Raw genomic sequence first — 13288 nt, 5'->3', positions numbered from 1 at the left:
ATTTATTAAAAGTAAATAGTAAAGGGGCTGGCCCCATGGCCGAGTGGTTAAGTTCGCACGCTCTGCTGCAGGCGGCCCAGTGTTTCATTGGTTCGAATCCTGGGCGCGGACATGGCACTGCTCATCAAACCACAGTGAGGCAGTGTCCCACATGCCACAACTAGAAGGACCCACAACGAAGAATATACAACTATGTACCGGTGGGCTTTGGGGAGAAAAAGGAAAAAAAAATAAAATCAAAAAGTAAATAGTAAGAAACGTAGAAATAGATTTATATAAAAGATTTATATTCCTGGGGCCGGCCCCATGGCCTAGTGGTTAAGTTCACGCGCTCCACTTCGGTGGCCCAGGGTTTTGCCAGTTCGGATCCTGGGAGAGGACACGGCACCGCTCATCAGGCCATGTTGAGGCGGTGTCCCACATAGCACAGCCAGAGGCACTCACGACTAGAATCTACAACTATGTACTGGAGGATTTTAGGGAGAAGAAGAAGAAAAAAAGAAGATTGGCTTTGAAAAAAAGAAAAAAAGACATTCCTTGCAGCATTAATTGTAATACAGAAAAATGAAAAACTGAAAATTAATTTCCTAAATAAATAATGAGGTTTCCATATAGTGGTCTCCCATTTGGTCTTAAAGTATCACTGTTAAGAACTTCCTATATCATTTCTAAGAATTTCATACTCCACAATACTAAAGACATTTGTTCCCCTGTAAAATCCCAGGTCAGTTAGCAATTACAAAACTTCTACATTTACTGTAGTATAAAAGTAAATAGTTCAAATATTTCTTTAAAATGAAGATGTTCAATACCTCAAACTGCAGACTTCTCGTTCCCATTCCACTTTTTGATGCTCTAACTGTGACTTCATTTCTTTCGTTTCTGATAGCTCCTTTTGTAGTCCACTAACCTTATTTTCCATTTTTTTAATTTTTCCTGTAAGTAATTCACAGTGATTTTTTTTAAGTTCTATTAATCTTTCATATGAAAGAACTGCATTCTGGATTTTCAATAGGCTAACAGAATCTGCATCAGGGAGAAAACAAAAATAGAAATAAAATATGGGTATTTTTTTTGTGCATAAAGGACTGTGCAGTTTCACGTTTTCTTATTCATATGTCGAACAAATGTATATTGAGCACCTGCAACATGGAAGACATTACTCTAAGCTCTGCAGATCAAACAGACAAGACCCCTGGCTCTTGTTTAGCTTAAAGTCTAGCAGAGGAGAAAGACAAATGTTAATTATAAATTCAGGTAGATATTATAAGAAAACAGAGTTCTATGATCACATAACAGAAGTTGATCTAGACTGGGCCCAGGGAAGACCTCCCTGAGGAAGAGAGGGCTACACTGAGAAATGAAGGATGAGCAGGAAGCAATGAATCAAAGGAGGAAGAAGCGCATTCTAGACGGTCTACAGCACGCGCCGAAGGCTACTGCAATCTGCTTCTAGCCAACATGGAGTAACAGGTAGTGATTTACCTTCCTACCCGAAACAAGCAAAAGCCAAACAGACAAAATACATAAAAATGATTTTCAAGACAAAGGACTTCAGGCAATGAAGGGCAGTGATCCCCCAAAACAACTGAAGTTAGCCTAACAAATGCCCACCTCACTGCCTTGAGAGAATGTCCAGGCCACAATACAGGGAGAAGGAACTGAGGTAGAGCCCACCAGACTCCCTGAGTGGAGGTGGTGAAGCTGAGAGTCTGGTGAAACCAAGGCAGGTGGAGATCACAGGTCAGAACACTGGAGAGTATATAGTGGAACAGAGGAAGAACCCTGGAGATGTGCAGAGGGGCCCCTGGGTGTTCAGCAGAGTAGTGCACAGTACACACAGGTGAGGAAACCCCTGGGACCAGGGGAACAATCCACCTGAAAAGGCATGAAACAGTGCCTGGTGCTCACACGGCACCAGGAATAGTGTCTATTCACATTAGCCAGGCTGGAAAAACTCATAATTCACACGCCAATGACTTGAATAGTCAGAAACCTCGTGCTTCAGTAGTGGGGAATAATCAGGTACAGGCTGAGCGCTGCTCTGGATGAACCTAACACATCATAACAGCAACATCAGAAAGGATCAAACTGTTTATAAGTAACTTAACTGTATCCCCAAACAAAGCTCAAAGAGCTATGTAGAGGCATGGAAGCCTCTTTTAAAAACCAAACAGCACTTACAGAGATGCAGATTATGATGTCAATGATGAAAAATACACTGGAGGGGAATAAATACATATTAGTTATTACAAAATAAAAGGTTAGTAAGTTTGACATCCATGAACTGTGAGAAAACTTCAAATGGCTAATATACAATTCCCCAAAAAGCTGGGGGAAAGGGACAGAAAAAAATATTTGAAGAAAAAGTGGCCCAAAACTTCTAAACTTAATGAAAACTATAATCCCATAGATCCAGGAAGGATCTGGTTAGAAGAGAAGAAATGAAAGTAAACTACTGCAATTTTCTTATACTACATATGATGTGGTAGAGTATTACTTGAAGGTGAACTGTGAGAACTTAAAGTCATAAACACTAAAGTAATCACTAAAATAGCAAAACAGAAGACACATAGCCAATAAGCCAAAAAAAGAGTTAAGTCATACAAAGTATGTTCCCTGACCTCAAAGCAACCAAATTGGAAATCAAGAATAAAAATATCTCTGGAAAATACTCAAATATTTGGAAACTAAATAACACAAATCTAAATAAATCCTGGGTCAAAGAGGCAGTGAAAAGAGAAATTAAAAAGTATTTTGAACTGAATGAAAATGAAAACAAAGATATCAGAATTTGTGGAATGCTGCTACAGTAGTGCTGACATAGACATTTATAGCACTGAATGTCTGCATTAGAAAAGAAGAAAGGTTTTCACCTTAAGAAACTAGAAAAAGAAGAGTACATTAAACCAAAGTAAGGAGAAAAAGAAAGTAATAAACATCAAAAGCAAAATCAACGACACAAAAAACTGAAAATAGAGAAAAGTCAATGAAACCAAATGCTTTCAGGAGATCAATAAAAGTGACAAATCTCTAGCCAGCCTGATAAGGAAAAAAAGAGAGAAGGCAGAGATTAACAATATCAGACATGAGGAATGCGACATTACTACACATTCTACAGACATTAAAAGAGTAACAGAGTACCATTAGGAATTTTATGTAAATAAATTTGACAACTCAGATGAAGTGGGTAAATTCCCTGAAAGACAGAAATTACCAAAGGTCACTCAAGAAAGAACAGAGAAGCTAAGTAGCCCTATATCTATAACAGAAACTAACGTTCTGGTTAAAGACCTTCCCATAAAGAAAATTCCAGGCCCAAATGGCTACACTAGTGAATTCTACCAAACATTTTAGAAAGAAATAACACCAGTTCTATACAAACTCTCCCAAAAAAGTGAAGAGGAGAAATACATCCCAACTCATTCTATAAGGCTGGCATTACCCTGAAACTAAAACCAGACAAAGATATTACAAGAACGAAAACTACATCATGAGCATGGAGGTAAAAATTCTAAATAAAACATTAGCAAATCAATTCCAACGATACATTAAAAGGATAATTTGTCATGACCAAATGGTGTTTATCCCAGGAAAGCAGGGTTAATTTAACGTTCAAAAATCAAGTAATGTTATTCACTATATTAACAAACTAAAAAAGAAAGCAGAGAAGAAAATCTTTGTGACCTTGTGGTAGGCAACGATTTCTTAGATATGAACACCAAAAGCAAAATCCATAGAAGAACAAATGGATAAATTAAACTTCATCAAAAGGGAAAACTTCCGCTCTTCAAAAGACACTGTTAAGAGAATGAAAAGACAAGCAACAGACTAGGAAAAAAATTTTTGCAAAAAAATATAGCTGAAAAAGGAATTGTATCTAGAATATATAAAGAATTCTCAAAACTCAACAAATAAGAACACAAACAACCTAACGTTTTAAAAGGCAAAAGATTTAAACAGTTAGTTCAAAGAAGATAAACAGATGGCAAATAAGCATGTGAAAAGATGCTCATTATTAGGGAAATGCATATTGAAACCATAATGACATATATACTACACACTCATCACAATGGTCTAAGATTTAAGAAGCTGACAATACTAAGTGTGAAAATATGGAAGAATTGAAACTCTCATCTGTTGCTGATGGGAATGGAAAATGGGTACAATGACTTAGAAAACAATTTGGCAGTTTTCAATAAGGGAATATAAAGGGGCATGAGGAGACTTTTAGGGATGATGGACATGTTAACCTTCTGAATTGTGGTGATGGTGTCATATGTGTATACATATGTCAAAACTATTAAATCATACACTTGATACATGTGCAGTTATTGCTGTTCATCTCTTACTATGCGTAATTTATAAAGCAAATTTTATCATAGGTATGTATGTGTAGGAAAAATCATAGCATATCTAGGGGTCAGTACTATCCGTGGTTTCAGGCATCTAATGGGGGTCTTGAAATGTATCCCTCACAGATAAAGGGGAGACTACTGGACATAAAAAGGCTTTATTTTCATACAATGGTCCTACCTTTACAATCCACGCCAAGTTGTTCAATTAGCAACATGGAATTCATATAATTGGAGTATGGCAACTCGCAATCCTCTGAGGCTGTTTCAGATGACTGAGTTAAGTCAGCAAGGTCATCCAGAGAATTAATTTGCTTTTTGACCTACAAATAAATAATACTATTTCAAAATGTCCCAAAAATATTTATAAAATATACTAAGTGTACAGAGGTGATAAATATCTTTTTATAAAAGCAAATACAGATTCTTCTTAAAACAACTGATTTTTATCAAAGACACCTTTTATCAATAATTCATGTCTCTAAATTACCTTTTCAAAGTAAATGTATTACAACAAAGGAAGATTTTCTATTTTTTCCACTATACCTTTTATAATGTATTTTTTTACTACAGAATAATATTTTTGATAATTTATTTGTTACAATACCTTGTTCTTTTCATTAGATGTTTTCTTCGCAGGCCTAAGAAAACAAACAATTCTTCTCAGGCAAATATTAAATACTTAAAATACAAAGAATATCTAAACCTGTTTTTTTAAATATAAAATCTCCGCAATTGTAACTAACTTTCCATAGTGGGATTACATAATAAATAGAAAGAGTAACATTAAGGGACAAAGAAAATATACTAATAATATTAACAAAGTATTAAATTTAGATTAAGCTGACGGTCAAAGCAAAAATATAATGTTACTTGTATTATTTGATAGGAAAAAAAAATATACCAGGGTCTTTGGTTGTCACTTTCAATAAAAGCAAGCTTTTACTGGCACTAAAACCTATTTGGAAAGTATTATCTAAGTCCCTATATGAAGGAAATCCTTTTTTAATAATCCTGAAAGGCTAGGTAACTTGCCCAGCCCTCATACAGCTGGTCAATAGGAGACCCACAATTCAAACTCAGGAAATCCGGCTTCAAAACATGTGTTTCACAATATGCTGGGAAAGTAATATTTATTTTTTGGTGTTTCTAAGTATATAATAGCAAATGAATCTATATTATTACTCCATTTTTAGCTATAATTATAAATCATAATTTCTGAATCTTACACATATTTTTGAAATAAAAAGACTTTACACCTAGGCAATATTGGAAACCTACTTACAATAAACTAAAGATTTGTTTTTTCTAAAGAAATTCATCAACAGGCATTCATTCATCCATTTAACTGCTTACTCAAGCATTCAACACATGCTTACTGAGCACACAATATGTATCCATAACACTGTTGGTACAGGAAGCACAGCTTTTGTAATTTAGAACTATATAATCCAAAAGTAATCATCTGTGATAGATTAACAGTTTATTTTTCTAGTGTACACAAACATTTCGAAATCTTCCCCTTTTCCCCAGAACGTAACGACTATTAAGTTCATAAACCTGATACTTTAGAGTACCTTACAAAACCCAGCTATTCATGATGATACCGTCAAAGGCATTATAATACCTAGAAACATCAAGGAATGATTAAATTCTATTCAATGTGGCCTAAGTGTTTACATTACTTATGACTATATAATTTTTAAAAATCTATGTATAATAGTATAACTTTTAAGTAATCATGTGCATATTCAATTACAGGCACACCTCGAAGATATTGCAGGTTTGGTTCCAGACCACCGCAATAAAGCGAACATCACAATAAAGCAAGTCACACAAATTTTTTGGTTTCCTAGTGCATATGAAAGCTGTGTTTACATTATACTGTAGTCTAGTAAGTGTACAATAGCACTGTATCTAAAAAAACAATGACTATACCTTAATTAAAAAATACTTTATTGCTAAAATATGCTATCATCTGAGCCTTCAGAGAATCATAATCTTTTTGCTGGTGGAGGGTCTTGTGAAAAATGCAATGTTTGTGAAGCACAATAAAGTGAAGCCCAATAAAACGGGGTGTGCCTGTATATGAGAATATTCCACGTCAGAACGAATTCTGAACGGACAAGTTCTTACCGTAAAGCTATACGTGAATAGAAGTACTATGGACAATTAGTTTACTATCATCTTTCAAAGATAATGTAATACAATCAATAAGCTTTCTAATATTGGAAATGCAGGCAAAATTAAATTAATAAACATGTCATTCTCCACTGGATCATTTCCAACGGCATACAAACATACTCTAAAAGCTCCCATCTTCACAGAAAGAAAGAAAGAAAGAAAGAAAACTTGATTGAACTCCACATTCTTCTTCAGTTATCACCCATGTCCCCTATTGTCTTTCACAGTAAATATTCTCTAAGGAGTTGTTTACACTTATTCACTATAGTCTGGCTTCAAGGGCAACTGTTTATTGAAACTGCTCCTTGTCAAACTCGCTTGTCCTCATCTTAACCTTTCAGCAGTGTTTGTTAGATGTAGTTGAGAATTCTCTTACCTTGGCCTGTACACTGCACTAAGCTATTTTGTTTCCAGAAAAAGTAATCAGTGGTAATATGCTTTCTGCTAGAAATAAAGAGTTTATAGATTTTACCTCCCATCATCCTGATCTGTTTCACTTAAACTGCTGTCATCATTCACTTGTAGTAGACCTCCAGGTAGCGAGTCGGCCTTCTCAAACATTGGGGTAATCACAGATTCTTTTGGTGTCCATTTTTCATCCTTAGTTTTCTTTACTTCCTTCATATGCAAGCCAGGAGCACTACTTGAAAAAATCCATAAAAAAGCCAATGTTTTCTAATAATTCTACTGATAAACAATAAAAAACAATTTTCATAAATTCTAATTCTCATCATCTTAATTTATTCATTAATTCAGAAAACAATCATGAAGTACATAGGGAAGGAAATACACATTCCTGCTTCAAAGTTGGATGTACAATTATGATACAGTTATTAATAGTTGACATGTGAAAAATTGTAAGTGAGCACAAGGAAAGCTTTACAAAAGAGATAAAACACACGAGGTCGCCAGGAAAAGAAATGGGAAAAAAATCATTCTTCTCAGAGATTAGAACGTGAGCACAAAGATTAGGTACATGTACGGCATCTAGGTGTTTCCTAGGACTTTGAAAGGAAAAGTATAAAATACATGGAAGCAAGTAGTGAGAGATGAGTCAGGAAAGAAATTCTGAAGAACCCTGAATGCTACACTAAAAATCAAGTCTACTGTCTAAAAGCAAGGACTCAAACGTGGGAGTAAATCATTAGATTTGTGCTATAGTTTTGGTCTTGCTTTTAAATATAATAATGCTTAATTGAAATGATTTTTAAAATAGCATGAAGCACACACAACATGAAAGAAGAAATCAGGGAAATATCTTGGGGGGGATTTTACTTTTAAAATATCCATATGTCAGAGCGACGTCAGCATCATGCTGAATAAGATGTACCTCATCGTGCCCCCCAATCACCACCACTAATCTGGCATTCATCCATGGACAAAGGTGCCTGTGTGGGGGCTGTGGGATCTAGCACCATAGGCCAAGTGACCTGGGAGGTATCTCACCCAACCACGCATCAGGTAACAATTGTACAGACCCAGGCCCCAACTGTGGACCCTCTATGGCCCACGAATTGGTTCCAGCCACTCTCAGCAGCATCCAGGAGCCCCTGGAAAGCAGTCTTGGATAATCATTGTCAGATGAGAGAGCCTTTGTGGAAACCCAGGGTTCCAGCAGAGAAGTTCCATCCAGCACTCCACTGGAGCAAAACAATACAAGTCTGGATGCATTGGAGAGGGCAGTTATTAAAGACTGAAAGAGGTAACTGCTACTTCAAATGCAAAGACTGCAATGCAAAACCTCAAGGAACATGAAAAATCAAGGAAACGACACTACCGAAGGACCACAATACTCTTCCAGTAACCAATCCCAAAGATGTGGAAATTTGCAATTTACCCAACACAGAATTCAAAACAGCAGTTTTAAGGAAACTCAATGAGCTACAAGAAAACACAGAAAGACTATTCAACAAAACCAGGAAAACAATACACAAACAAATGAGAAGTTTACAAAGAGATACAAACAATAAAACAGAACCAAACAGAAATTCTGGAGCTAAAGAATACAATGAATGAAATAAAGAATGCAATAGAGGGGGCCGGCCTGGTGGCCTAGAGGTTAAGTTCGCATACCCCGCTTCAGCAGCCCAGGTTGGCAGGTTCCGATCCCAGGTATGGACCTAGCACCACTTGTCAAGCCATGCTAGGGTGACATCCCACATAAAATAGAGAAAGATTGGCATAGATGCTAGCTCAGTGACAATCTCCCTCAAGCAAAAAGAGAAAAATTGGCAAGAGATGTTAGCTCAGGGCCAGTCTTCTTCACACACACATAAAAATGCAATAGAGAATACTGACAGCAAAATAGATCAAGCAGAAGAAAGAATCTGCAAATTAAAAAATAAGAACTTTGAAATTATCCAATCAGAGGAGAACAAAGAAAAAAAAATGAAGAAGAGGGAAGAAAGCCTATGTGAATTACTGGATACCATCAAAGGAAACAATTTGCAAATTATCACAGTTGCAGAAGAAGAGAGAGAGAAAGAGGCAGGAGGCTTATTTAGAGACATAACGGCTGAGAACTTGCCAAACCAGTGGAAGGCTTTGGATATCCAAGTTCCTGAAGCTCGTAGGTCACCAAACAAACTCAACTGAAAGAGAGCCACTCCAACACGCATTACAATAAAATTGTCAAAAATCAAAGACAAAGAGAGAATCTAAAAAGCAGCAAGAGAAAAAAAAGAGGCTTGTAACTCATAACAGAACCTCCATAAGTCTATCAGTGGATTTCTAGCAGAGACCTTGCAGGCCAGGAGAGAGGAGGATGACATATTCAAAGTGCTGAAAGGAAAAATGGCCAACCAAGAATATTCATACAGCAAAGTTAAACTTCAGAAGAGAAAGGGAAAGAGAGCTTCCCAGGCAAACCGAAGTCTGATTATAAGTCTGTAATTATAGAATATGACATGGTTTTCATTTTGAACATAGTTAATAGAAAGCAACTTTTTTTTTTTAAAGATTGGCCCCAAACTAACATCTGTTGCCAATCTTCGTTTGTTTTTTTTTCTCCCCAAAGCCCCCCAGTACATAGCTGTATATCCTAGTTGTAGGTCCTTCTAGTTCTGCTGTGTGGGATGCTGCCTCAGCATGGCTTGATGAGCAGTGCTAGGCCCAGGCCCAAGATCCAAACCAGGGAAACTCTGGGCCCTGGAAGCACAGTGTGCAAACCTAACCACTCCGCCATGGGGGCTAGCCCCTGGATGGCAACTTTTAACCAGAAAATATCTTGTTCAAGTGGCCTCAAACTTAGGAAAAGACTAACATGTGGCCATGGTAACAAGACGCTACCAGAACCAGCTGTAAATGTGTTTGATCAATCAATGACCACTGGCCTCACTCACCAGCCAGTCAACATCAGCCCCTTCCTTCTGAAAGAAAGCCAATCAGAGACAAACTCACTCCACGAAACACGGCTTGGAGTGCCCACCAATCAAGAGCAGTCTCACCCAAGAGCCACGCTGCTTCAGATGCCATCAAACCACTTGGCCTCTGAAAGTCCACCAGTCCTTAAACTCCACTCTTCCCAAAACTCAAAGAAGAACAGCGAGCTGCTCTGCTTGTTAGAAAAGTCTGTGCCTGACCAGCAGAGCGCTGTCTTACTATAGAGAGCAGTAAATCCCAACTTCATCTTTTTACTTCAGATATTCAAGGCTGATTTTCCTTTGGCAAGAATTTTTTAAAGTCCTATAATAATTTAACACCATTATATTTTATTTTTCTTAATAAAATAGCAAGGAAGTTTGCTATTCCTTTGATCCATTTTACCATAATTAAAATGATCATAAATACCACACAAAGAATAAAGAGTGAGTTAACTACAATATTGGACTTTCCTCCCTAAATGGAAAAACTTTCATAGAGAGAAGATAGCTTATTAGAAAGAGCCAGAAAGAATGAAAAAAATGCAGATAGTTGACAGGTAAAATTGTTAGAATGGGCCCACACCAAGACTACTTTTTTGTTTAAGGGAGAACCATGACAATGTTTAGAACCATACACAGGTTAAACTCCGTTCACTGAGTAGTACTGTGTGATAGGTAGGCCCTTTTCTAGGCACTGAGGATGCAGCAGTGAACACACAAATACCCTACTCATGAGAGTGAAGTAAACACACAGTAACACCAAACCAGATAGGCAAAATTTGCAGCATAGCAGAGAAATGAAATTTTGATGTGTTGTAGAGGGAAGGTTGGTTGAAATATCAGTCAGGATGGCCAAGAAAGATCTTGATGAGAAAGTGGGTTTTAAGTAACCAAGGAATGTTAGGAGCAGGCCCTGAGGATATCTGGGGGAAAAGCATTCCAGACAGAATCAGAAGCAAGTGCAGAGGTATGCCTGGAGTGTTTCAGGAATAGTGAGAAATTCAGTGTGGCTGGAACAGAGGGAAGGGGATAGAAAACAGAACCTCAAGTCAGAGACAGAGACAGAGATCTGAGATGAACAGATTATGTAAGGCCTTGCAGGTATTAGGAAGAACTCTGCCATGTTCTCTGAGTGAAATGGGAGGCAATTAGAAGGTTTTGAGCAGAGGAATGACATAATCTGACATGTTTTAATAGTTCCCTTGTGTTTAGAATTGATGGAGTTAATGAAAAAAAAGAAAGAAAAGATCAATTAGCTGACTATTACACTATTCTAGATGGCAGATGATAGTGGTTTGGGCATGGAAAGTGTGACTGGCTTCTGAATATATTTTGAAGGTAGCCTGACAAGATTTGCTGACAGATTAGATATGAGGTATAAGAGAAAGAGGAAGACAGCAGTCAAAGATGACATCAAATTTTTTTGGCAGAGCAACTGGAAGAGTTGTCATTAACTCAAACAGGAAAGACTACACGAGGGGCAGGCAGGAGAAAGAATATCAGGAGCTCAATTTTGGACATGTTAAGGTTACCCAACAGCTCTCCAAATGACATATCAAGTAGGCCGTTTGATATATAGGTCTGGAATTAAGGAGAGAGATCTGGGCTGGAGATACAAATTGGGGAATCATTAGCATATACAGGGTAGTAAAAATCATGAGAAAGATGATCAGAGATTGAATTCTGTGACACTTCAAGGTGTCAAATGTGGGGATGAGGAGAAACAAGCAAAACAGACTGAGATGGACGGATTAGAAAGGTGGGGAGAAACCAGGTGAGTGAGTTATATCCTGAAGGCCAAATGAAGAAAGGACCTTGCAGGAGAGAATTTCCATTTCTATCAAATATTTCTGACGGGTTAAGTCAAATGAAGTCTAAGAAATTATAACTAGATTTATTAAAGTGGAAATCAGTGGGAACCTTGAAAAAACAATTTTGGAGGAGTGGTGGGAGTGAAAAATGCTAGATAAAGCTCAAGAGTGAATGGAAGGGAAATGAGAATCAGGGAGTAAAGACAGTCTTTTTAAGGACCTCTTAGCTTAGTGGCATGACCGTGGATGATCTAATTTTCTTCTTGTTTAGCAGGAGTTTTCAAATCTTACATTATGATATGTAGTATTTTTGTAATACTTTAAAGTTTTAAAAATTTCATACATGTGTCGCACTAAATGGTTTAAAAAATGCCAGACCAAAGCATTAAATAATAAATTCACAAAATTCTACAACTAAAAGACCCCTTGAAAATTTCCTTGATATATAATGATACTGTATAACCTGAGCACCATTTTCCTCACGCTTATAAAGACTACAGAAAGACTAACAGTTTCAAGGCAGTATTTCTTGCTTGATGAAAGTCATCTAACTCTAGAACATTTTATACTACTCAAATATGCAAAGTAGTCGTATTAAAATTCTGACAGAAATAAAGCAGAGAAAAGATTCTTGTTTATAAACTGAATTTCTGTAAATTGTATAATGTGAAATCACTGTTGAGACATCTGGTGTGGGGCATACTTCCACAGTCTCTTTAGAAAGGAAGGGTCATGGCAGGCAGGCAGGGCCCCCATAGAAAGAAGATGCACTGCATCAGTAGCACCTTGGTTTACAGCGCAGGGGCCAGCAAGCTACCACCCACAGGCCAAAGCCAGCCCATCACCTGTTTTTGTAAGCAAAGGTTTACTGGAACACAGTCACACCCATTCATTTACCTATTGTCTAGGAGAGATTTCAGACTACAGTTAAAGAGACCTTAGGGTTTTCAAAGCCTAAAATACTTACTAGCTGGCCTTTTACAGAAAAGGTCTGCCAACCCCTGATTTGGTAGATGGATCTGTTGCTGTGTTTTATTTTAACAGGTTGTACTCAATATACTGAAATGTTTATATAGGCTAGGGAACAAATTGCCACGTGAAATCCCACGGCAATATCCAGATTAATTTGAGGGTCCAATATCTGAGCACTCATACATTGGGAACAAAACACAAAAATCTAGTAACGCAATTTTGTTGGTAACAAGGTGGAATGCCAGTGTAGCATGAAACTTTGTTTTACCACTCAGCAGACATTAGAAGTACTCTAACAAAATTTGCTTAAGATACATCAAAACAAATGCTTCAAATATACTTTAATTTTAAAACAATCAGTACACTGTAGATTAACTTCATTTTTTTAAATGGTTGCATACTACATTATTTTATGAGTATGACTTAATTTCCTTGTTGATGGGTATTTAGACCATCTCCAACCTTTTGATATGACAATGTATAATAAACATCCTTAACATATATGTATATATGGAACATAGTTACATGAATATCCTTGACATATTTATGGTTTTACATACCCTTAACATATGTCATATTTATATATATAATAGTCTATAAGAAA

General features: G+C 36.9%; 1 protein-coding gene across 11 annotated transcripts in view; it reads right to left on the bottom strand.

The window, feature by feature from the left end:
* The window catches only part of ANKRD26 (ankyrin repeat domain containing 26), an 87799-nt gene that overhangs the window by 32626 nt on the left and 41885 nt on the right, over positions 1-13288 (bottom strand). For 8 of the 11 annotated variants that reach the window (XM_046679355.1, XM_046679358.1, XM_046679360.1 and 5 more), the window contains 4 exons: positions 7012-7182; positions 4963-4996; positions 4537-4678; positions 813-1026 (listed from right to left, as the gene is read on the bottom strand). In XM_046679355.1, the coding sequence (XP_046535311.1) occupies positions 813-1026; positions 4537-4678; positions 4963-4996; positions 7012-7182 (561 nt within the window). The remainder of the gene's footprint in view (positions 1-812; positions 1027-4536; positions 4679-4962; positions 4997-7011; positions 7183-13288) is intronic. The other 3 variants (XM_046679356.1, XM_046679364.1, XM_046679357.1) reach the window with 2 other exon arrangements.

This window comes from Equus quagga, chromosome 12 (assembly GCF_021613505.1).
Source record: "Equus quagga isolate Etosha38 chromosome 12, UCLA_HA_Equagga_1.0, whole genome shotgun sequence".
In the NCBI taxonomy this organism is placed as follows: domain Eukaryota; kingdom Metazoa; phylum Chordata; class Mammalia; order Perissodactyla; family Equidae; genus Equus; species Equus quagga.
This window is presented reverse-complemented; position numbering and strand designations above follow the sequence as displayed.